The 25,975-nt window shown below is 37.6% G+C and overlaps 1 protein-coding gene and 1 long non-coding RNA gene across 6 annotated transcripts in view; both read left to right on the top strand.

Annotated features, from left to right (window-relative positions):
* LOC132121274 (potassium voltage-gated channel subfamily C member 1-like) overlaps positions 1 to 6,127 on the top strand; it is a 45,927-nt gene extending 39,800 nt beyond the window's left edge. For 2 of the 5 annotated variants that reach the window (XM_059530526.1, XM_059530561.1), the window contains exon 4: positions 1,974 to 4,142. In XM_059530526.1, the coding sequence (XP_059386509.1) occupies positions 1,974 to 2,113 (140 nt within the window). In that variant the 3' untranslated portion in view covers positions 2,114 to 4,142. Of the gene's footprint in view, positions 1 to 343; positions 1,704 to 1,973; positions 4,143 to 4,696 lie in introns of those variants that run through there. The other 3 variants (XM_059530544.1, XM_059530552.1, XM_059530534.1) reach the window with 3 other exon arrangements.
* Positions 6,128 to 9,105: 2,978 nt separating this feature from the next.
* LOC132114450 (uncharacterized) lies at positions 9,106 to 10,827 on the top strand. Its single transcript, XR_009425325.1, has 2 exons — positions 9,106 to 10,285; positions 10,334 to 10,827. It is a non-coding gene; the product is annotated as an uncharacterized LOC132114450 (long non-coding RNA).
* The last annotated feature ends 15,148 nt before the right edge of the window (positions 10,828 to 25,975 follow it).

The following is a 25,975-nucleotide window of genomic DNA, read 5'->3' on the forward strand; positions in this document are numbered from 1 at the left end:
TTCAAACACTACTGTCAGCATTTTTCAAATGATAAAGACCCTTCCCTGCACGCTCAGATCCTTCCACAAGTCACATTTCTCCAACCCTCTTCTCTTTTAACATATTGTAAATACGTTTTTTTTCCACGCCACGCTGCATTACGTCAAACTCATATTAACAAACATACAGCTGCCACCTGGGGCCAACCTTAATCTTCCCTTTTTTTCTGTTTTTCTTCGTTGTTTGTTTGTTTTTTACTTGTTTCTTCCACTACTGTACATGCCTGTGGTCTGTCTCTATGTTTGTACCTCCTTCCATCTCTCCCTCTCCCCGTCTTCCTTATGCTACCCGATTGGCTCATAGCCGGAATGTTCTCAGGGAGGTCAGGGGCGGAGCCGGCCGGCACACAGGGTTACCCTCTGCTGCAGCTAGGCTGGGCGCACAGCCCAGAAGACAGCCATGCCAGGGTCACCACCTGAGATCCATGTCTGTTTCGCTGTCATACACTCAAACCACTCACAGCAGCCTTAGATAAATAAAAGGCCCCTACCGCCTATGTAGCTTTACAGGCTTTCAATTAACATCAGCAAATGTAGTGTTATAAAAACAAACACACGTTCATGTTATCTCAGACCTGTTCTAGTTTGACCTTTGACCCCTCCGGTATGAATAGACTAAAGATGATCTTTCCACAATAATGACATCACTGACAGCGACAAAATAAAATAGCCGTTTCTGATCACATTCAAAAGAATATCCTGCTATCATCCACAAATTTGTCATGTGATCATTTTCTAATCAATGGCGCTGTCTGTCTGTGTCTTATGACATGTTGCTCTGTGTGAGCATGCTCTGTTTGAAATCAGATCTTACCCACAGCCAAAAGCACCACAAGTTGATCAACATCATCACCAAGCAGAACTACACACACTGTTCCCAACAAATATGTGTTTTTTCATTGTGTGTTCTACTGTATGTGTATGTGTAAGTTTATGAGTGTTTTGAGATGTGTGTGTGTGTGCATGCAGTGCTTCAGAGTGCACTGTTATTTTTTCTGTAGCATTATGTTGTGCATGTGTTGGGGCAGTCCTGCGGCCTTGCTGTACAATCTGTCCTGATACCTGCATGGTATTTGATGAGAAAGTGAAGACTTGGTTTTGCACAATGGCAAAGAATATGATGGTGTAGATACACCACTGAAATATGTGACATGCTCTTTCATTTCACATCAAAAGTCCCAAAAAGCCATTCATGGAGAAATGTGATAATAAAAAAAAATAAAAAAAACACCTTTTAGGTTTTCTTTTTTTGTTGTTTTAGAAATAATAAAAGTCTCTTTTTTCAAATTATTTCAGTTTTATGATGAAATTTGACAATTTCCCCCTGCCTCAGTTCAAACAGCAGCACATAAATGCATGTGAACTGATCTTCTCTTAATTTTTAGTAGCGAACATGAATGAACATTAGATGGTATGTTGATACAATAATTGTCCCTTAAGCAATTGTCCAATACATTTTTATACGATTGAAAGGCGTCAATGAAATGGCTTATTTCACTTAATGATAATAGAAAAAAACATGTTTTTAATAAATTAAATTGTTGAAAAGGAAAATAAACTTGTTAAATATATGCACTATAAGTGCAATTATTTTTTTCTTAAACTGTTTCCACGTCATCCTAATTATTATTTTTGTTTTTATAAATTTCCCAAAAAAGTATAAAAAAAGACAATTGTTTATGACAGCTACAGTTATATAATTTGAAATCTGTGAACTTCTCAATTCTATCTGTAACATTTGCCTTGCAATCCACAGCCTTCTTTGCTCACTCTAATGCCAGATTAACCAACCGATCTTTGTGCATGCCCTCTCAGTGATTGCATGCCATATTAAACCCTTTAAACCTGACCCATAGCAGCAAACATGGTGTGGAGCAAACTGACTGTTGTGTCTCAGCAACTGCCATGTGCACATTTTTCTCCACTAAACCAAGGTTATCAAAAGTCCCGAAGCCTGGGCACCATAACCAGCAAGGCCCGAACGCTGGCCGAGGTGGTATCGCTGTCCACCGGGTCCTGCGTCCCACCTGTTCTCCTGCGGCGGTCCCATTCTCCAATTCCCTCCATTCTCTAAGAAATTGAGCAGTTGTGTAGTTAGAGCTGTCTCCCTGGGTCTTCCTCCTGCTCTGCTGCCTCCTGTTCTTTGTACTGTTTGATTTGGTCTGGTCTGTCTTGTTCTCTGGTCCTTGTTTTCTGGAGCTGTGTTTTTGTCTCCTCTGCTCCTCCTTTTCCTCTTCCGTCCATTTTGCTTGTTTCTTGTCTTTACGTACCGACTCTCAACTCATACAAAGCCATCAAAGAGAAAGAAAACCTCCAAATGATCTCAGGGGAATTTTTAAGGATTTCCTAGTTACAAGTGTTTAGCAGACACAGTAAAAGAACTGGGATGAGAAAGGTAAACCTTTCTATTATAGCACACAGTCGTTGTTCCTGGGACCACTTCAGTACTGGAAAGACTTACATCCTCCCTTCAAACAATAGAAATAATGATATTTTTAAGGATTTACTATGTATATTTACTTATAAATCCTCTCCTGTCTGAGTATATTCTCACATAAAACCCTTTCAGACATCTGAAAGCCTTTTTATCGGTTTCGTTTTTTGGTTTTGTTTCACGGTTTAATTTTTACTGTACTTCCCCTTTGCTCTGGTGGAGTCTTCCTCCCTTCTTTCTTCATCACCTCATTAACAAGACCCCAGGTAGGAGGTATCAGGACTACCTTTGTCTCGCTGTCCTCAACAAATGTATCTCCTTCCCCTGCACTTCTTTCACTATCCCTGTGAATTTCTGTCCATCCCACTTTCTCCGACTTCTTTAGCCCTGGATTGCGAAAGTAACCCAAATGAACAATTTTACAATGCAGACAAAAGGGAAGTCTTAATTTCTCAGCCCATGTCCTCCTCATTCTGTGAGCTGAATGAAAACAAGGCCCAATGGCAGGATGACCCTGAGCAATCCCATCCTTCCCTGTATTTTCTACTGCAGATCCCTGCAAAGAGGAAACTGCCCTAGTTAAGTATATGCAGTCAGAGGTGCTCAAAGTGACCTGAGAAGGCAGCAGAATCTCAAAACCTTGGTTTCCCTTCTCACAATGGCCAGAGGGATTTCAGGCTGGAGTCCAAAGGAAGGACGTATATGTAGAAAGAAAGCACAATAGAGGATGTTGTAAGTCGACGCAGTGGCAAGCATTTTTATCCAGATTCCGTCTGTCTGAGGAATCTCATGGACCAGGACTTTTTTTAAGGAAAACCTTAAGGACCATCGACTGAAGAGTGCGATGAGTGGATGGCTTTAAAGCCAGCAAAATGAGATTTATCATCATAATACTAATGATAGTACCTGCAGTGACAGATGTAGTGGACTCTTACCTGTTCATTTTAGCATGAGCTGCATGGTGTTACATAAAAAAAGAGGAAAATATTCTATATCTGTAATGAATCTGTCTGTACAAAACAAATATTTTCTTTCAAGAGTTCTTGACTTTTGCAGAATTGACATGTAGCCATGGATAATGAGATGTTCAGAGACCATGTTCTTTATTTCAGCCACTGATTTCTTCATTCCGTCTTTGTTGTTAACCACATGACTCAGCTCTGGTCACATTGACCTCAAATTTTGAAAGAGACGCTAGTGGTTACTGCCGTCAGATAGATTGTAAATTCCACTTTTCAGCTTTGTTTCTGTCTGGCATGCTTGTGATTCTGGATCTTATAGAGAAAAAAAAAAACTGAGCAAAATAAGTTATTTTTCTGTTTTATGTCTTACTTATTGGTGAAAAGATCCTGTGGAAACTGTCGTGAGCAACTGTTTATTTCACATATCAAGTGAAAACTTTTAACAGTGTTATTTTTGGAGAAAAAAACATCAAAAAAGGAGAAAAAAACGCATCCTGTTGAGATGTTCCACATTGTCTCTCATTATTTTTAGGTACTAAAACACAAAGAAAAGCAAAAAGACAAATGTATATTTACATTATAAGAGGATTGTATGCAATTTAGAGGAAAAACAAATGCATGCACTATGTTATGCAACAATAACTGCATAGAAAAACAGGAAAACATGACTACAACCATAGCATGAAATAAATTTTCTATGAAACCTGTTAGAGGGCTTGGGTTTGTTATTTTTATTTGTATTTTTTTCATTGATTGCAGTGGAATGTTTGTTTCATTTCGGTTTCTCTCATTGGACGATGTACCAATACTCTCTTTGGCCTGAAGTCGACAGGCACAAAGAGTTGAATTGGAAGGTCTTTGATGCGAGTGAAAAGAAAAAGAAAACATGTCTCCAGGTGGAGCAGCATGGCAGACTGCACTGATGAGCATGGTGATGAATTAAACCATTAACATTTGAAGGAAACAGTGAAACACCTGCATGCTGTGAACGAGCTGTGAAGTTTTGAACAAGCGATGTCAACATACACTCTGCTTAATGAGGTATGATGCTAAAGCCTGCCTTATACACCTGCTAAACGTGCTTGCTAGCAGACCGCATTAACGTCACTCTCTGCTCTCCTTTCATCCCTTCTCCTCCTGACCCCTTCCATGTCTCCTCTGTGCTGGCTCGCACGTTGTCCCGCACCCTCTTCACCCGTCTTTGTTCTAGGTGTCTGGGTAATAACTTGTCTGTTGTCTCTCTTCTTTTTCATGTCTGTAGAGGCTTCTCGGCAGGGCCGGCACAAACCGCCTGCAGACTCTGTGTGTGTCATGAATCGTGGTGTTCCAACCACTGTATGCATGGCCCAGAACACCCCTCCCACTTCTTGATAACACTCTATAAGTCTGTTTGTTGTACACGAATGGGTGGAAGACCCCTTTCTACATATTTAAATGTATTTCAATAGGACTTATTTTGTGGTCTGTGGCGGGTAGTACTGTCAACTTGTAGTGGTGTGTAATATGTGTATTTGAGTGCATGCGTGTTAAATATGGGTGTGCTTTTGTACGCGTGTCTGTACTGTAAATATGCTTTTCGTGTTGCCCACGCTTGCGACTGAATATTTAGAATATCTAGTGTAATCTTTACAGGGTTATAAGGTCAAACCTATCCAATAACTTTTTGTGAATCACAACAAATATTCACAAAGCTGCCTTTAAATTAGAATGAGCTGAAACTAATGATGTTGTTCTCTGTTGTGCTCCTGCTGTAAGTCATCAGTTGCCTTGGTTTGCTCTTTGCACTTTTACAGTAAACTTTTACATTCTGGGGCTCAACAATAAGAATCCTTTAAACATATATTAATTCATTTCCTTACATCAAAATTTACAAAAAATACATTATTAGGTTTTTACATGTTTTATTAAAGGGGTTGAAATTCTATCATTGTTTATGCTACCTTATGTTGTTCCAAACTGGTGGCGCGATTTCATCCTATGGAACATGAAAGAAGATAGAATGTTCATTTCTCATTGACTTCTACTGTATTTTTGTCCATACAGTGGTAGTCAATGGGAAACGGGTTTCTAATATTCTTCATAATATGTTCTTTTATGTTCTGCTGAAGAAAGAAATGCATACAGGTTTTGAGCAACATCGAGGGTAAGTTGTGACAGAATTAAAATTTTTGTATGGACCAATTTTTAAAGACATTTCACAGTTTGTTAGTAAGACAAATAACCTTGATCTTGGTGGCCTTTTCCAACAGATTTTGCAAACCTTTTCTATGTATTTCTGTATATAGGGATCAATAAACAGTGACAATATAGCACTGGTCTGACTGATCATCTGAAAACTGAGGCAAACCCCTGAGCCCTTATTGTTGAGCCCTGTATTTGCTTGGTTTATAAATGTTAGTGGACAAATTGTATGTATTTATAATGTTCTTAATTCCATTCTAACTCTTTCTTTCCTTGAACCCAGCAAGGACATCAGTATACTCCAGTGAAAGCAAGTGGTAATTTAAATGGAGTGAGATTTTAAACAGAAAGTGTCAAAAACACATTGATGTGTTCTTTTAAAATCACGCATTAAAAACTGACATCAGTACATCTATATCCAGTTAGTTTGGAGTAAACTCACTGCCAATGAGTAAGACATGTTTTTAATGGAGTTTTTAAAATCTACAGGTGGAGAAACCAGATTAAGAAGTAGCAAAGGCTACACTTTTTTAGATTGAGTGGTTCACTTTAAACCGAAGAGAAGCTCACAGATAAATGTATTTTTATTTTAAAGGGGTCATGAACTGAGAAACCAAATTTCCATTCTCTTTACACATATAAGATATCATTGTAGTATAAAAACATCCTGTACGTTTCAAAACTCAAAACTCTCGTTAGTCTAAAAACAGCTTATATTGAAGGCAGTCTGCCAAAACGACAGCTTGTGGAATGTACAACTCTATGATGCAATAGTGTGGATAAGCACTGCCTCTGCAGAAGAAGATCAACGCCTGCTTCTACGGCACTGCCTGTTTTGTCCTGCCCACCGATTCATGCACATGTAGTGTATGTGCAGATCTATGCAGAAACCAAACAATAAAGATGCTCCAAACACAAGAGGCTGTTCAGTGCAAAGTTGTGGAAAAAAACTTTGCATTGCTTTTATTCTGATCCAAACATTAGGAAAGACTGGATGAACTTTATTTTTAATTAATTTCCAGACCCCATCAGTAAGAACTTTGTTCACTTCATTTTCCAGCAGAAAACAAACAAGGCACAATTTGACAGGGATTTTTGAAAAGATCAAAACTAAAAGACAAGGCTGTGCCGACTACATTGGATCTGACATCAATGTCACAACACAAGTGTGAGTAACTGTTTTCATTACGTGTCACTATTGCTTTGTCTGTTATTACAGATCATTTGATATGTACTGAGTATTTATGAGGTTTAAACCTAAATCACAGCAGCGTCTATCATTGAAGGCTGTAGGCTGTCAAACATACACAACTTTTAGCCAATCATAGCAGTGGGTGTTTACTTCCGAGTAGAGGTCGACCGATATATCGCTCGGCTGATATATCGGGCCAATATTTTACATTTTTTTATATATCGGCATCGGCCGATATATGTGTTTAGTAGCGCCAATTTAAAGTCAGGCACGTCAACGGGCAGCCCCGTGTTATTGTTGCAGTGGAAAGTGCTGCTGCGCATGTGAAGGACCCCAAGCCAAAACTTTTAGAAGATTCAACAACAGTCTTTGGGAGATAAAGGTAGTCAGAGAATCTCACTCTTTAAATGGGGTGGAGAAGTTGTCAGTGCTTACAAACACTGCAACGTGATTGAGGGCTCCGTTACTCCGCTGCTCACAGACATCAGCGTGCTGGGAGAGACAGCTGTCCTGGAGCTGCCCAGAATGGTGAATCACATTTGTTCGGAAGCATGGTTTGATGCAGACAATAACCAGGTTTCCATCCAACTCATTTGCATTTAGGGATGTCAATATTCAATCTTTCCATGATCGATCGACGTTTAAATTAATGCTCAATTAATAAGCTTAAAACTGCAAAATGCGTCTGCAGCGGTATTATTATTATTAAGTGCAAAGCCACTTGGAAAAAAAGCTTTCTCACCTGAATTAAAGGGGTTTTAGTCTGAATAAAATGCTAGTAGCAGGACTGTAAAATGAATAGATGTGATTACGATCATTTGATAAAATGAAGAGAGTGCGCCATACGTTTTAGATCATGTTACTTTGTTAACTGTTTCCCGTCAAGGAGACTGCTGAATGCGTCTCTTTAAATGGTTTCGTGGTGCTCGTTGTTGTATTTTAAAACGCAATTGCAATGTTTTCAAATGACACTATAGCATTAAAAATAAAATGATCCCAAACGTAACTGTGGCACTTGTGGCTTTGCTGCGCAGTCAGTGAACCTCTTTTTCACATCAAACATTTTATGCAAGTATTATGACCAGTACTTTTTTAGTTTGATCCTGTTCTGCAAAATATTCGATTCAGAATTTTTGCGTTCCGCTAGGCCTATTTGTTTTAAAAAATCCTGCATTAACAGAGCATGAGTGCATGCATGCGTGCGTGCATACGAGGACAAGCGAGCGCAGGTTTGACTAGATGTATTTGGAGGTTATTGCTCAGGTCTCGTTCTGCGCATATCCAAATGTTTCCACATTCGCAATGTATCTGAATGTTAAACTATAATATTTTTTTATTTTTTTAATGTAAACTAGACGGAAAAGATCATCCTCTTCACATGAGCAAAAACGTCCTTGGCATAACAGCAGAGTGGACCGGTATACTACGGTCTATTTAAACTGACCAGTGTAACCTTTTATATGTTTGGTTGACTGTACTTTATTTTAATAATGAACAGACTGCGATGTAAGTTTGAAATTAGAATGCACTTTAGATGTTCTGTCATTTATACCAAACACAAATGTTGCTGGTTGCTAGTAGTGTGTTTGCAGCACTACTATTATTTTTTTTAAATATATTTTATTTTTTATATTTTTCAGTTTAATTGATTTTTATTTATAACATTTTATTTATTTTATTTAAATGTATATTTAAGTTTATATTTATGTTCCAACAAACTTGAAAAATTCTGCTTGATAAATGCTCTTAAACTTTTTTGTAAATGATTGACTTTCTAATTGACTTCTGTCTGTGCTCAATAAATGATGATAAGTTTAAAAAATGTTGTGCATCCACTTATTATTAGTGTGACATTTTAGCATGCAAATGAAAGGGGAAAACAAGATATCGGCCCTAAAAATCGGTAGCACATATCGGCCATCGGCTGACCCTGAACTCTAAACATCGGCATCGGCTATAGAAAAACCCATATCGGTCGATCTCTACTTCCGAGTCTCAAATCTGCCACGCCTATTAAAACAGATGAGGGGCGACAAAAACAGGACAGAGAATAGCCTATAATTTCTAAATTATGATGTTTTTGATGTGAAAATTTGTGCAAAATAAAAAACAGAGGCAGTTCATGACCCTTTTAAGAACCAGGGTTGAACCTAAATCTGTCACCAAGAATTTATATGTTTGTAAATAATACAATATTACATTAATATTACCTACACTATACTATGTGGCTAAACTTTGCAAGGTTATTCTTAGGTAAATTTTCAAACTGCATAATGTTTATGGTAAATATTAAATTTACCCCAGTTCCACGTGTGCATTTGAAAAAGTCAAATAAAAGTATTTTATGAAAATAAACTATATAGGCATGATTCCAGTCACACAATGAGCTAAATATAACTGAATTCTGAATGCTTTAAAGGCTGTTTTATTGCTTCGAATAGATTACCAGTTTTGTTGCTAATTGCAGTTATCAGCTTGACAGAAAGGCTGCGTTTCAAATGAACTTTCTATGATAACCTACTATTTATTTAACCAACTAAATGTTTAAGGGGGACTTCTAAGGATTTCAGTAAAGGCAAATAAGGTTTAATAAAAAATAAATGAACCATTTGAATATCTTTGTTGTATTTGTCCTTTTATATACTGTATATCTTTGAGACTTTGCATCATGGCTGTCGTATATGTCTAAATACATCCTAAAATGTGTCAAATGAAATGTTCCCATGGTTTGATTTATTTTGTCTTCCTTAATATCCATATTGACTGACAGGGAGCTAAATGCACGTGAGGCTCTGTGTGAGCGTGTCTGGGTGCAAGGGTCTGTGTTTTCTCTGTTTGAGTTCATGTACCCAGTTCTTTGCTCTGCTGCTGAGCTTTGATCTTTTCAGACTCTATGGCAACCTAGTTACCTAATAGGGACCGTAGCCATAGCAACACAAGTATGTGATCTGCTTTCAAGGGCAGCCCATTTCTCCCATAACTCCCTGCTGCCTGGTTACATTTGTATGTGCTATTTGGGTCTGCGATTCATCAGACACGTTCACACATCAGAACACAAAGTTCTTCACATAATTATCACTGATGCTATTCTATGTCAGCAACGGTATAATTACAGTCTGTTGCATCTGCCTACATAGATCTAATGCTGTTCACGAGGAACATAAACAAAACTAGTCCCTGTGGGTAATTGGGGTATTTATATCGATAATTACCTCGCCAGTAATTACATACCTGTGTTTATGTGTGTGTATGAAATCTCAACCTGGGTTATTCACCTTCTCCAGTTGTGGTTATCATAAATTACCATCTACACACCCTGACACACAAGCGACTGAACACCTGTAAAATTCTGGAGGATGGCCTGAGTTGAGGTAAGGAGACAAATAGTAACACTTCTGACTGCAGAGCACTGCACCAATGGGGTTTAACCTGCAGGAACAGCAAAGCCTCTATGGCAGCACTGACAGTGCCCAACCAGTGCCACACCATCAAAAAACATCATGCCAGACATCAAATTTGGGTAAGAGCTTGGGAGTCATTATGAAGAGTTAATAAAATGTAAAAAAAAAAAAAAATGACTGCTTTTATTGCCACTTAATGGAGTAGCATTTTAGAGTTCAAGTAATAAATATAAATCTATTTCCAAACTGTGTGTGTGTACCTGGTACCAAACAATTATAGTAATACCAGTAATTTAGTCATTTTTAACCTTGTGGGACAATTTTTTTTTTGGTCCCCATGAGAAAAACCACTTATTCACAACAACTTTTTTTGGAGGGGGGTCTAAAAATGCTTTCTGTGAGGGGTATGGTTAGGGTTAGAGAACAGAATATGCAGTTTGTACAGAATAAAATATATAATATTTTCACATCTCATAAAATGTGAGCATGAAACCAGTGTGGGTGTGTGTGTGCACACATATGGAGGTTTTCATATGAAAGAAAATTTATACTTTTATTCATCATGGTTGAAATTCATTGGTTTAAAACTGACAGTAAAGACTTCTATCACAACAAAAATATTTCCAATAATTGTGTTTTGCAACGGTCTAATCAAAGAATTCTGAAAAATATTTCAGGGGTTCCACAAAAATATAGGCCGCACATACACACACACATAGACATACAGACAGGGGTGGGCAGTATTTCAAAAATATGTATTTGAAATACAAAATACTATTTTCTATTTAAATACCTTTGAAAAAATTTTTTGAATGTATTTTGCATTTAAACATTTAATCTGAGTATTTTTTTATTTTCTAAATACATAAGGTATCAAACTCTGCTGATTTCCAGCAGGGATGGGCAGTATTTCAAATACAAGTATTTGAAATACTATTTTGTATTTTAAATACCTTTGGAAAAGTCAAATGTATTTTGTATTTAAATACATTTAATATTAGTAATTTGTAGTTTTTAGTATTTTTGTATACTTGTTGATACAGGAAATCAGCAGTCTAATAAAGAGGTTTGGCAAAAATTATTTTATGTATTTTGAAACTACACAAATGTTAAGATTAAATTTATTTAAATACAAAATAGTATTTTGTATTTCAAATACATGTATTTGAAATACTGCTCATCCCGGCAGACAGACAGATATGTATTATATCTTATATATTTATTATTATATTATATATACTATACAGTATTATTATTTATACCTGGGTAACATCTTGCTTAAGTGAGCATTGTGCAAAGGGAAAATAGTGTATATTTTACAGATCTTACAATTCCAGAAATATGGTAACCTTGAAGCCATGGGTTTAAGCATATGGCACTAAAGCGAATAAATCTCCCATCAGCTGACAGCAAATCAGACAAGTCAATTTTTCATGTATTGCGCTGTCCTTTCTTTAAATATTACAAGAGAAACCTTTTCACTGATACAAAGATCAATACTGTGCTTGGGAATAGGGCAGATTTCTCTTGCAGGTTGGACTCCAATTAGATCTGAAATCAGGAAATGCCTGGAGGGACTTACCTGTGCTTGGAGCCATTATATCTCAGAGGGATTAGGAGATCAGATTCCGAGGATATTCCAATTTTAAAATAACTGCTGTTTATATAGCTCAGGTAATTTCCTTAAGTGAATGATATAATTACATGTTTGATGACAGGACTTCTTCCTAGACAGGACATAACCTCCTATGCCACTCACTGGAGTTGAGTAATGAGCTGAACTATCTTTGACTGTGCTGATGATGAGGCTGAAGGCCACTGAGCATGTGCAGTAAGTCTGCTCAGGCCATCCTTAAAAATATTTTGGTTTGCAGTAACAGTAATTTAAAAAAAAAAAAAAAAGGGTCGGTAGGTCGGTCTATATTTTTTTTTCAAGTTTCAATGTATAAAAAATGTAAATTTTTGTGATGGTGATGACGTCGGTATAAATTTAAACAAATTAGCATATCGTGACGTCACTGACTGGGCCTTCAACCCGTGCCTTCGGGCACATCATTGCAAACCTCATTTTGATGCAGGCTATATAGACCACAAACAAATTTAAATCTTTGTCAAAAACATGTTTATTGCATAAATTTCAGGTGAGAAAAAAAATGAGGTACTGTTTTACTTGCATCCACCGCTACATATCAATGCAACCTACAAATGAGAGCAAGTTTACTTTGCTTTCTTGGGTTGTCACTTTTGTGAAAAAAATCCTGTTTGATTTGAGTGAAGAGTGTTCATTGAATCGATTGTAAAATCGATTTTGCATGTCTAAAGTTTTATACGGCAAATAACACCAAATATAGGTAAATCCACGGACAACAGGCAGGAGGAATGTAAAGATTCAATATATTGGTAAAGACCAATATTTCTGATGATTTATTGGCGTGAAGTTACGTGCTAAATGACAAACAGGAGTGCAACATTTTCGAAAAACAATAAGCAGAGTGGACTGCTTATTTACTGCAGGCTTCAACATGTGTTTACGATTAAATTTCAACAACAACAAAAAAAATCGCATAGGCGATTTTCTTAGGCTATCAAAAAAAATCTTTTTCGAATATTCGTCGAATTTAAAATAAAATTCCACATTCGAATGCGCATATGAATTTTAGGTGTGCATTAAGGAAGCTGTCTTATGAGCCCCGTACGTGTTCCATTCCATCTCGCCGCGCGCACAGCTGTGTCTACACAACTTTCAAAGGCGGACGAGCTCGACACGCAGTATCTGCTTTCTCATCTTTCACCTCGTGTACGCGCACGAGATGCGATGACAATATATGTGTCATTGCATTATAAGTTTATGTTAGCCTATCCAGTTGATGCCACTTAAAAAAAAAATCAATGTGGAGAAGATCTTGTTTACATCAAAACTGAAACCAAGCCGTTCACACAAAACGCATATTTCGAGCATCTCATGTTTTTAAATGAAAAACTGTATCCTGTGTGACTGGTTTTCTGCCCTTTTTATTTATTTAACAATGCATGCATACATGATGCTGTTTTGTTTATAGTTCTTTAAGCAACTTAATTAATAATAATTGGTTCATAAACATTATTTTAAATATTGTGTTTTTTTCACAGTCATGTATTCTAATGCTTTGAATAAACATGCAGTAATATTTTGCTCGATGCGCTATCTTGAGCCTCAGAAGAGAAGCAAAAAGCTTTTCTTCACCCTAACTGAAATTATGCATTTAAAATTTGAATACAATTCGAATTTTGATCATATTTAAGTAAAAAATTTGAATTTAGTTTTTTCAGCTATTTTGACAGCCCTAGGCGATTCAAGCCCGAAACTGTATGAGACTGAATAACGGCTGAATTCACATTTCTGTTGTAAAAAGAGAAACATTGTGCAGAAGTATTATTTGCTGTTATGCGTGTTTGTCCGAAGCTGCTGTTGCTGTGTGACGCCTGTTCAAAAAGAAAAAAAACCTGGACGCGCTCCGAGAAAAGGTCGTTTAAATCATTTTCTTATTTTCGTTTTCGAAACTTGTGTTGGTTGATTCGTGCTTGATTCGTGCAATAGATTTTCGAACATAAAGTGACAGCCGACACGGTCACGGTTTTAGACTAGAGAGGAGAAGGGATGGGAAAAGATCTAGGCACAGTTTTTCCAGAACTGTTTTAATGATTTTTTTTAGATGTATTATGGTGCCCGAGCCCGTATGACTTTGAACAGTGACCGCGAACATTTAGTTTACTGCAGCCGCAGCCATCATTACCAAGCGCGAACCGTTGACTCTGACAGTGAGTGAGAGTCTGAGACGAAGCGAACGCACAGGCCACAGTGTGACATCCGTGTAAACACAGATGACGCCAAGGGTTTTTTTTTTAATTAAAGAAGATAGCCTTCATTTGTATGTAGGCCAATGCAATTTATATATTTACAATACTTACTTAAATATAATTAATAGTATTTTATTGCGTTTGTATTAGTTGTTTGAAGAGTAAAAAAATAATTGGTCGGTCTTAACGCAAATTTACAATCGGCAAGTCGGTCGGACTAAAACAAAACAAAAAAAAAAAATAATAAATCGGTGCTAAATTGACAGGGTCGGTCGGGTTACGGCAAACAAGAATATTTTTAAGGATGGCCTCAGGGCCTTCTGCTACTCATGCTCTTACTTCATCTTCCTGTGCTGTCACAGGATGGCCTGCCATCGAGCAGCCAGCCCTGAAAGTTTAATGAACACCAATTAAGCCTTCACAATCGCTTAAGTGGTTTGGACTACCGGCAGTAGAGATAGAGGAGCTCTGGGAGGAGATAATGAAGAGAGAGATAGAAATAGGGAGTAAAATGGAAAAAGAAGTTGATTATATAAGGTTATAAATACAACTTTAAAATCTATTTTTGAATTACGATTATATTCTCTTGATGGTATTACGCTCTCACTAATATTATATAGAATATAATATCATTACCAGGTTGTTAATATTAATGTAAAATATTTAATAAATCCAATAACGTAGTAGCTCATGTGCTTCCCTTTATTATGCCTTATTTTGAATGATAAAACATATATTTTTTTCATTAGTGTCATTCCGTGATCTTGAGAGCAGCTCTGACTGCATGCCCACATGAAACATTGACACATGTGCATTTCATCTACAGCTCTTTGCTGTCTGCCCTTTTATATCTCTTCTGGTGGGAACCCTGTAAAGCAGCCAAGCCCCCTTTGACTCTCTATCTCTCTCATCCTATCTCTTCTATGACTACAAAAGGAGCACTGGAGTGGAGTGTGTGTATACAGATTTTTTACTGCCCCACTGGAATAAGCTTGAAATGCACACTAAGTTTATAGAATATGCAGAAAGGAAAACTTAATTGTTTTCAGCCAACACATGTAGCGTACTGCTGCAACTGACAGAGACTCATGCATCATAAATTTGGTATACAAATACAGAATAATTGCATGAATTATCTAAGTCTCAATGCACACAATATAAGCAAAATCTACAGAAAATAACCCCATACAGACTGGAATGTTCTTTAAAATTCAATATGACATGTTTTATTGTCATGGTGCATGCCATTTTTATGAAACCAAAGATCATTGATTTTTAATTTGGCTGTCTACCAGAAATCTCCAGAGGACTTCTGAACGTTTTGTTGTTGAAAGCAGTTCTGGAAACAGTCTGAGTACTGTGATGTTAGAGCTCCTCCATTAAATACAGTCCAAGTATCTCCTTAATCACAAGATATAATGTGCCTGAAATGAAAACTTGAAATGTAGGCTACTCAGGTGGTAATCTAATTACATGTATTCTCATCTGTAATAAAAGCCAGGAGCCAGGACGTTTTCATAGGGGTGGCCACGGAGGGGCCAGCAACCAGTCTGGGGTGGCACAGAAATATTCATTATTTCAATATAAAAATGTGTTTGACTATAATGTACTGGACTGTTTTCGTTCCAAAAACACAACTAAGTACAATTAATTTCTACTAAACTGTAATTGAGATATTTGTGAATTAGATCAAGTAATAGTGAGTGAATATGACAGTTTTTGTATTATTCCTCACCTCCAGGTATTTTATAAAGGGGCTCACTATAGCTTTAATGCTCATTCAACTTCTCAAAACTCCCAAATGCTTGCTCTCCAATATTGCATACTAATGGATGAGACACGCAGAAAGATGTGAAAATGGTTGGAAGTCAACAGTAGACATAAATGCCAGGATATAAAATTTGTTATTTTATGCATTTCAATTTTCATTTTCATATATGTTCTACTAGATTTGTAAAATTTGTAATTTAATGCACAAATAAATGTGAACACAGTACACTTATACTAGTATAAGTGCACTGTGCTCACATTTATCTATGCATTAAATTACAAATAAAAATACATATCAGTTTGTGCCTTAGGTATTCTCAAATTATAGAATATATTTTAGTACATGCATTTGAGCAACATTCTTGCATGCTGCGTATGCATGCAAAGTTTGCAGCTTTAATCATCTTTTTGGAGATTGCATGACTGACGACAGAACTGGGTATGTATGCTCATATTTCTTGTGTGGGTTATTTATGAAGAAGTGATATAGAGCGTGCGCAACATATCTGCGTACTGTTGAAGAGTTTGCACCATGAGCAAGTTAAACAGCTAATGGGACAGGAAAGTGTGTTTTACTGACATATAGGCTAGTCTAACAACACTTCATCAGACCGAAGTTCACAGTTGTTCCTCTTAAGCTGATTGAGCTGCTGTAGCTTTTCTGCCACCTGGAGGTTTGTAGATGGACCCAGCCACAGCAGAAAGCCTCGTAACTTTCCAAAGATTTGTGGCTTTTAAACTCCTGCATTGTGTAGTAACTTAGACCAAAAACAAGATAACTCACAATGTCAATATATGTGCGTGGAGGTAGATGGTCCAGGTCTCTCTGCCATTCCGCTGCAGGGAGCTCATATAGGTCGATATTTTGGATGCCTGAGAGCTTCTCCAAATACCGCTGTTTTGCGCTTGGTGTAACCTAAAAAAAACTGTATTCCATTGTTCCTATGTTTCCCGTATGTATCGTGTGAGGTATTGGAGCAGTTTTTAATGCAGCAGTAACTTCCAGGCATGGTAAAACAGTGCAGAATTGCGAGAACCTCCTCTACTACCGAGTTAACAACACACAATCATGTTTTGCCGCCGGTGTCCTGCCAACATGGCGGAGACTGTGATATTGAGGGGAGGGGCTCTGTGCTATAACGACTCACTCTCAGTCATACGCTGAGTCCCAATTCGCCTACTTATACTACGACCTAAAAGTATGTACCTTTTTTGTGAGGAAAAAATACATACTTTTGAGTGTGTAGCAAAAGAGTATGCACGTTCTGGGACATACTTCGATGATGTCATGCAACGTGAACGACAACGTGGATGCCTAGTTACGCACACCACAACTGTTAACGTTTCATTCATTCTTGTATGTCCAATACAATTTTATTTACTATTCCCATCTTTTTTTCTTATCGTTTTTTTTCACAATACATTTTACAATGTGTCCTTCTACCAAGTTGAGGAGTGAAGAAGCAGGGCGGCATCGTCGTAGAACCAAACGCAGGTCGTTTGTGAGGCGGCTGGTTCTGACGTTCATGTGCAATGTGTTTAACGAAAGCTACTTATTTTAAAGTTCAAATATTTAAAGTTTATAGTATAACTATTGTTTACCGTATTTTATACTTAATTTTATACTTATGTATATAACTCAAAAATACCCAGATGAAAATGAACCATGCTTTTAAAATATAACTTTAATTAGGGTTAAACATTTGAATTCTTACACTTAAAAGCTGAGGGCGCATCTCCGCTGCTGCATCCGGCTGCCATGTTTACATCACCGCAAAGCCATCGCAAAGCTCCTCCCTCCCGCACGCAATGGGTTGTGGGCAATATTAGCACTTAAGAGTGTGCATTGATCTGCACTTCGAATTCTAACCGGAAATAGTAGACCATCCGGGTATCTTTGGAATACTCTTTTCAACATACTACGATTTGGGACGTACTAATTCTAGTTTCGCATACTACAACCCGAATTACGGAAAAGTTGGGACGTTTTTTAAATTTTAATAAAATGAAAACTAAAAGACTTTCAAATCACATGAGCCAATATTTTATTCACAATAGAACATAGATAACATAGCAAATGTTTAAACTGAGAAAGTTTACAATTTTATGCACAAAATGAGCTCATTTCAATTTTGATTTCTGCTACAGGTCTCAAAATAGTTGGGACGGGGCATGTTTACCATGGTGTAGCATCTCCTTTTCTTTTCAAAACAGTTTGAAGACGTCTGGGCATTGAGGCTATGAGTTGCTGGAGTTTTGCTGTTGGAATTTGGTCCCATTCTTGCCTTATATAGATTTCCAGCTGCTGAAGAGTTTGTGGTCGTCTTTGACGTATTTTTCGTTTAATGATGCGCCAAATGTTCTCTATAGGTGAAAGATCTGGACTGCAGGCAGGCCAGGTTAGCACCCGGACTCTTCTACGACGAAGCCATGCTGTTGTTATAGCTGCAGTTTGTGGTTTTGCATTGTCCTGCTGAAATAAACAAGGCCTTCCCTGAAATAGACGTTGTTTGGAGGGAAGCATATGTTGCTCTAAAACCTTTATATACCTTTCAGCATTCACAGAGCCTTCCAAAACATGCAAGCTGCCCATACCGTATGCACTTATGCACCCCCATACCATCAGAGATGCTGGCTTTTGAACTGAACGCTGATAACATGCTGGAAGGTCTCCCTCCTCTTTAGCCCGGAGGACACGGCGTCCGTGATTTCCAACAAGAATGTCAAATTTGGTCTCGTCTGACCATAAAACACTATTCCACTTTGAAATAGTCCATTTTAAATGAGCCTTGGCCCACAGGACACGACGGCGCTTCTGGACCATGTTCACATATGGCTTCCTTTTTGCATGATAGAGCTTTAGTTGGCATCTGCTGATGGCACGGCGGATTGTGTTTACCGACAGTGGTTTCTGAAAGTATTCCTGGGCCCATTTAGTAATGTCATTGACACAATCATGCGGATGAGTGATGCAGTGTCGTCTGAGAGCCCGAAGACCACAGGCATCCAATAAAGGTCTCCGGCCTTGTCCCTCACGCACAGAGATTTCTCCAGTTTCTCTGAATCTTTTGATGATGTTATGCACTGTAGATGATGAGATTTGCAAAGCCTTTGCAATTTGACGTTGAGGAACATTGTTTTTAAAGTTTTCCACAATTTTTTTACGCAGTCTTTCACAGATTGGAGAGCCTTTGCCCATCTTTACTTCTGAGAGACTCTGCTTCTCTAAGACAAAGCTTTTATAGCTAATCATGTTACAGACCTGATATCAATTTACTTAATTAATCACTAGATGTTCTCCCAGCTGAATCTTTTCAAAACTGCTTGCTTTTTTAGCCATTTGTTGCCCCCGTGCCAACTTTTTTGAGACCTGTGGCATTAAATTTTAAATGAGCTAATTAAGTGGATAAAAGTGTAAAATTTCTCAGTTTAAACATTTGCTACGTTATCTATGTTCTATTGTGAATAAAATATTGGCTCATGTGATTTGAAATTCCTTTAGTTTTCATTTTATTAAAATTTAAAAAACGTCCCAACTTTTCCGGAATTCGGGTTGTATTTAGGATGGATAGTATGCGAATTGGGACTCAGCGAGTGTATCCAGCTGCATAGCACATCCAGTTTCTTCTTCTTCTTTAAATTTTTTTGGCAGTTGGCAACTAACTTTAATAGTGCATTACCGCCACCTGCTGGACTGGGGTGTGGTACTGGATTCTAACCTTTCCAATTAAAAAAAAAAAAACACATCACCTACATTCTTTTAATTAGTCCTGTATTCCTTAGGAAACTAAATATATATTTAAAACATATTTCACCTGAGCTTCTTTGTAGGATTTCTTCTAAGTTTAATCTTAACTGTTTTATTTGTAATTGTGAACTTAATCTTTGTCTTTCTTCCTAATATTTAGGACATTGAAGTATAACATGCTCTACAGACTCTGGGCATTCACATAATTCACAATTGCCTTCATCATGTTTCTTTATTATTACCAAAGTTTTATTTACTCTTGTGTGTCCATACCTCATTCTTGACAACACATCCTCCTCCTCCTTGCTTCTGTTCATATTTCTGCCCTTTCCCACTTTATTCTGGATATTATAAAACTGTCTTCCAGTCTGCCCATTGTCCCATAATGTTTGCCATTTGCCCTTAATAATGTTTTTAACTATACTCTTAATTTCAGCTTTGCTATAATTAACCTCAATATCTACATTGGAATTTCCAGCTGCTTTCTTAGCACATTTGTCTGCCAACTCGTTTCCTACGACTCCTATATGAGCTGGTACCCATATAAGAGTTATCTCAGTTCCTAATTGTACCAGATTAATTTGCAATTTGTATTATTTCTATTATAATATCCTGTCTTGATTTTGACTGACATGTTTTGATGCTGATCAAAGCTGAGCTTGAATCTGAAGCAATTACTGCCTTCCTTGGCCTTTTAACTTCCACCCAAAGCAGAGCTAGCCACACAGCGACCAACTCCGCTGTATAAACTGCCAAATCATCACTGATTCTTTTACCTACTTCTACTTTTAATTTTGGGATGACATATGCTACCCCCATTCTTTTATCACTCTGTTTAGATGCATCTGTATATATACTTACATCCTCTCTTTACCTCTCCATTAAATATCTCTGCACCCCATACTTGTCCATACCATTTCCTTGCTTTTCTTCTAACAACCCCAAATCAATAGCCATTTCTTTATATTCTCATGGTGGAACAACTGGGAAAGGTACAGTAGTACTTACTTTAAGATCATTAAACCCCATTTCATTTACCTTATCATTGATCACCCAACCAAAACTTCTGACTTGAGCATTTCCACACTCTTGGCATTTCTTCAAAACTGATTGACTCATATGGTTTCCATTATGACCCCTCAAGTTTGCCCAAAACACAATGGCCAGCTGATCTCTTCTAAGGTGGAGAGGCATTTCTCCCACCTCCACTTGGATAGCTGTCACTGGTGTAGTTTTGACAGCACCACAACACAATCTTAATGCTTGATTTTGTATCACATCCAACTTGCTCAACCAATTTTTGGCTGCAGACCCATATATTATGCTTCCATAATCTAATACTGACCTTATCAAACCTGTGTAAATTGTTCTCATTGCAGATCTACTAGCTCCCCAATCAACTCCACATAGACACCTCATTACATTTATAGTTTTCTTGCATTTATCAATTATTTTTTGTATATGCACTGCCCATGTTAATCTTTGATCAAACCATATGCCCAGGTATTTAAATGTATCAACCCTTTCCAATTCATTAGTTGACAATTTTATTTTTATATTATATTGTTTTAGTTTTATCAATTGATATCCTAAAACCCCATCTAATGGACCACTTATCCACTACTTGCTGTATCTTACCCACTACAAAATCAACATTTCTCCCTCTCTTCCATAATGCACCATCATCTGCAAACAATGCCACATCCACAAAATTCTCCACCTCCTTAAAATATCATTTATCATAATGGAAAACAATAAAGGACTGATAATACTCATTTACATTTACATTTATTCATTTAGCAGACCCTTTTATCCAAAGCGACTTACAGATGAGGACAGTGGAAGCAATCAAAAACAACAAAAAGAGCAATGATATATAAGTGCTATAACAAGTCTCAGTTAGGTTAACACAGTACACGTAGCATGGGATTTTAAATAATAAAAATAAATAAATAAAAATTAAAAAATAACCGATAGAATAAAAAAAGAATAGAGCAAGCTAGTGTTAGAGATCTTTTCACATACACATACACACATATACAATTTCATAATAAATGAAAAGAAAATAGAATACAAAAAGATTAGAAATGTAGGTAGATTTTTTTAAAGAATAGAATTAGAATAGTGAGTGTTAAAGTTAGAGGGTCAAATAAAGATGGAAGAGATGTGTTTTCAGCCGATTCTTGAAGATGGCTAAGGACTCAGCTGCTCGGATTGAGTTGGGGAGGTCATTCCACCAGGAGGGAACATTTAATTTAAAAGTCCGTAAAAGTGACTTTGTGCTTCTTTGGGATGGCACAATCAAGGGACGTTCACTTGCAGAATGCAAGCTTCTAGAGGGCACATAAGTCTGAAGTAACAAATTTAGGTAAATGGGTGCAGAGCCAGTGGTAGTTTTGTAGGCAAACATTAATGCCTTGAATTTTATGCGAGCAGCTATTGGAAGCCAGTGCAAATTGATAAACAGAGGTGTGACGTGTATTCTTTTTGGCTCATTAAAAATTAATCTTGCTGCCGCGTTCTGAATTAATTGTAAAGGTTTGATAGAATTGGCTGGAAGACCTGCCAAGAGGGCATTGCAATAGTCCAGCCTGGACAGAACAAGAGCTTGAACAAGGAGTTGTGCTGCATGTTTCGAAAGAAAGGGCTTGATCTTCTTGATGTTGAATAAAGCAAATCTGCAGGATCGGACAGTTTTAGCAATGTGGTCTGAGAAAGTCAGCTGATCATCCATCATAACTTAGTTATGGTTGATGTGCCTAACTTGATGGTGAAATTGTGATGAAACGATGGGTTTGCTGGAATCACAAGCAGTTCTGTATTAGCAAGGTTGAGTTGAAGGTGATGGTCCATCATCCAGGAAGAAATGTCTGTTAGACAAGCTGAGATCCGAATAGCAACCGTCGGATCATCAGGATGGAATGTGAGGTAGAGTTGAGTGTCATCAGCATAGCAGTGGTATGAAAAGCCATGTTTCTGAATGACAGAACCTAATGATGCCATGTAGACAGAGAAGAGAAGTGGTCCAAGAACTGAGCCCTGAGGCACCCCAGTAGTTAGATGTTGTGACTTGGATACCTCACCTCTCCAAGATACTTTGAAGGACCTATATGATAGGTAGGACTCAAACCATTGAAGTGTGGTTCATAAGATGCTTTTTGCCAGTAGGGTTGATAGGAGGATCTGGTGGTTAACCGTGTCAAAAGCAGCGGACAGATCAAGCAGGATAAGTACTGAAGATTTGGATTCTGCTCTTGCCAGTCTTAGAGCTTCAACAACTGAGAGCAAGGCCGTCTCAGTTGAATGCCCACTTCTGAAGCCAGATTGGTTGCTGTCAAGGAGGTTGTTGTTTGTGAGAAATGTAGAGACTTGGTTGAACACAGCTCGTTCAAGTGTTTTTTCAATGAAAGGAAGAAGGGAAACTGGTCTGTAGTTCTCTAAAAGAGATGGGTTGAGGTTGGGTTTCTTAAGTAGTGGATTTATACGTGCCTGTCTAAATGATGAGGGAAAAACACCAGTGTGGAGGGATGTGTTGATGATGTGAGTGAGTGCAGGTACAACTGCAGGAGAAATGGCTTGAAGGAGATGAGATGGAATAGGATCAAGCAGGCAAGTAGTAGGGTGATTAGAAAGGATGAGTTTTGAGACTTCTGCCTCAGAGAGTGAAGAGAAGGATGTAAATGAGTGTATGTTTGCTGGTGATATGAGCTTGACTGATTGTGGTGTGGAAAATTGTGCACTAATGCGTTTAATTTTATTAATGAAAAACGTTGCAAAGTCATCAGCTATTAGAGATGAAGCAGGAGGTGGAGAAGGAGGACAAAGAAGTGAGGAAAATGTTTTAAAAAGCATGCGAGAGTTAGACGAATTGTTAATTTTGTTATGGTAGCATCCAAAGATGCAAACAGTTTAGGGGAAGGAAGTGAAGATGAAACCATTGCAGATAGCCGGGTGGGTGAAAGCGTGCGTAGTTTACGTCGAAAGATGACATGTGGAGGGGTAAGTGATGTGGCAGGGACCATTTTGAGGTTAAGAGTGAGGAGGAAGTGATCCGACGTGTGCAATGGAGTAACCAGAACATGATCAGTAGAGCAGTGTCGTGTATAAATAAGGTCCAGTTGGTTGCCTGATTTGTGAGCAGCAGTAGTTGACACTCGGTTGAGATCAAAAGAGGCAAGCAGAGTGTGGAAATCAGCAAACAGAGGTTTATCTAGATGGATGTTGAAATCTCCAAGCATAACTAGGGGAGTACCATCCTCAGAAAAGGTAGAGAGCAACACATCTAATTCATCCAAAAAGTTACCCAGTGGTCCTGGGGGTCGATAGACAACTACAAAATGTATTTTAAAAGGGTAGGTAACAGTAACTGAATGAGATTCAAAGGAGCGGTTGATACCCAAAGATGGTAAAGAATTAAATTTCCAATCATTAGAGATGAGCAGACCAGTACCTCCACCTCTTCCAGTCAAACGGGGGGAGTGGGAAAATGAGAAATTATTGGACAGTGCTGCAGGTGTAGCAGTGTCCTCTGGTTTGATCCAGGTCTCTGTTAGGGCCATGAGATTGAGCTTTGAATGACTAATAATAGAAGTAATGAAATCAGCTTTGTTTACAGCAGACTGGCAATTCCAGAAACCAATAGAAAAAGAAAGTAGTGTATTAGCAAATATAGGCAAAGTGTGCAGATTGTTAAGACTGCGCTGTATATATATTAAACACTTTACTGTTTATCACAACAAAGGTCTAAGCGGTCTAAGCAAGCGCACAACACTGACAACGTATGCGATAGAGTACGAGACCAAACGCAGCACGTCTCAACACAGTAAACAAACAATACTCCCCTGCGGAATACCATTTTCTACCTGATGTCGCTCACTTATCACCCCTTTTATCTTCAGCATTATTGTTCTACCTGACAAGAATTCCTTAATCCAATTAAAAATTCTTCCCTTGATTCCCATATGGCTTAATTTAATCAACAGGCCTTCCTTCCACATCATGTCATATGCTTTTTCAATATCGAAAAAGACAGCCACAACTGATTCCTTATTTACTTGAGCTCTTCTTATTGCATCCTCTAAATATACTAATGGATCCATGGTACCTCTACCTCTTCTAAAACCACTCTGATAATTTTGTATCAATCCTTTTGTCTCAACTGTCTATACAAGCCTGTCATTTTCTCATTTATTATTCTTTCCATTGTTTTCCCCATTTGGGATGTAAGTGCTATTGGTCTGTAGCTGCTAAGAATCTGTGGATCTTTCCCAGTTTTTTTAATAGGGATAATTATTGATTCTTTCCATCCTCTTTGAATTATTCCCTCTGTCCAAACCTTATTGTAAAGACACATTAACACTTCCTTTCCTTTATCAGTTAAGTTCTCCAACATAGAATAACAAATCCCATCCCCCCCTGGAGACGGTTTACCTAATTTCCTTAATGCATTATTAAGTTCAGTTATTGTGAATAATTCATTCAACACCCCTCCTATCATATCTGCATTATCAAATTCTTGTCGATAATTTCCAACTGTTTCTGCTCTTGCCCTCTTTTCCTGTTGACTAAGTTTTTCATTACTATGTACCTTACTAAATGTCTTAGCCATTATCTCTGCTTTGCCATTACTATTAGTGATAACATTTTGACCTTCAATCAATCCCGGATAATCATATTCTTTTCCACTCCCTTTCATTTTCTTTATCATGCCCCAAACTCTCTCCACTGGAGTAGTTCTTCCTATAGAGTCACAGAACCTTCTCCAACAACCATTCTTAGCCTCCCTTATGGTTTTCCTTACAACTGCTTGAGATTTCTTAAATTCAATTAGGTTTTGATAATTATGTGTTCTTTTCAAAACTCTAAAAACTTTATTCCTATCTTTAATTGCTTTTTTGCACACACTGGTCCACCATGGTACTATTTTACCTAGCTTCTTAGGTTTAGATTTTGGAATGGCTACACTTGCAGCCCTGATTATTCCAACACTAATATCTTTACACAAACTTTCAATATCTGTATTTCTATCTACTGCTGACATCATTTCCTCACTAATCTCTCTAAAATTTTCCCAATCTGCTTTCTCTAAAATCCATCTCTCATTTTTAACTTCATGTTCAATTACAACTTCCATTCCTACCTGAATTTTAATAGGGAAGTGATCACTACCTATATCGTTGTTGTAGCAGAAATGACTCGAACCAGACAAATTAAAAAGTCGATCAGGGCTGTGGCTGAAACACGAGCTGAATTCCTCAGTAAGGCAACAGGAAGTCATAAAACATTCTGTGCCACAAGTCCCAAGCAAGATAACCAACCAACCAAAGCTTTCACAGAACAGCTTTCAACATTAACACCACTAGAACAATTATTGACAATTTCAATTCGGAGAAGAGATTTGTCAAATTTGTT

This window comes from Carassius carassius, chromosome 3 (genome assembly GCF_963082965.1).
Source record: "Carassius carassius chromosome 3, fCarCar2.1, whole genome shotgun sequence".
NCBI lineage: Eukaryota > Metazoa > Chordata > Actinopteri > Cypriniformes > Cyprinidae > Carassius > Carassius carassius.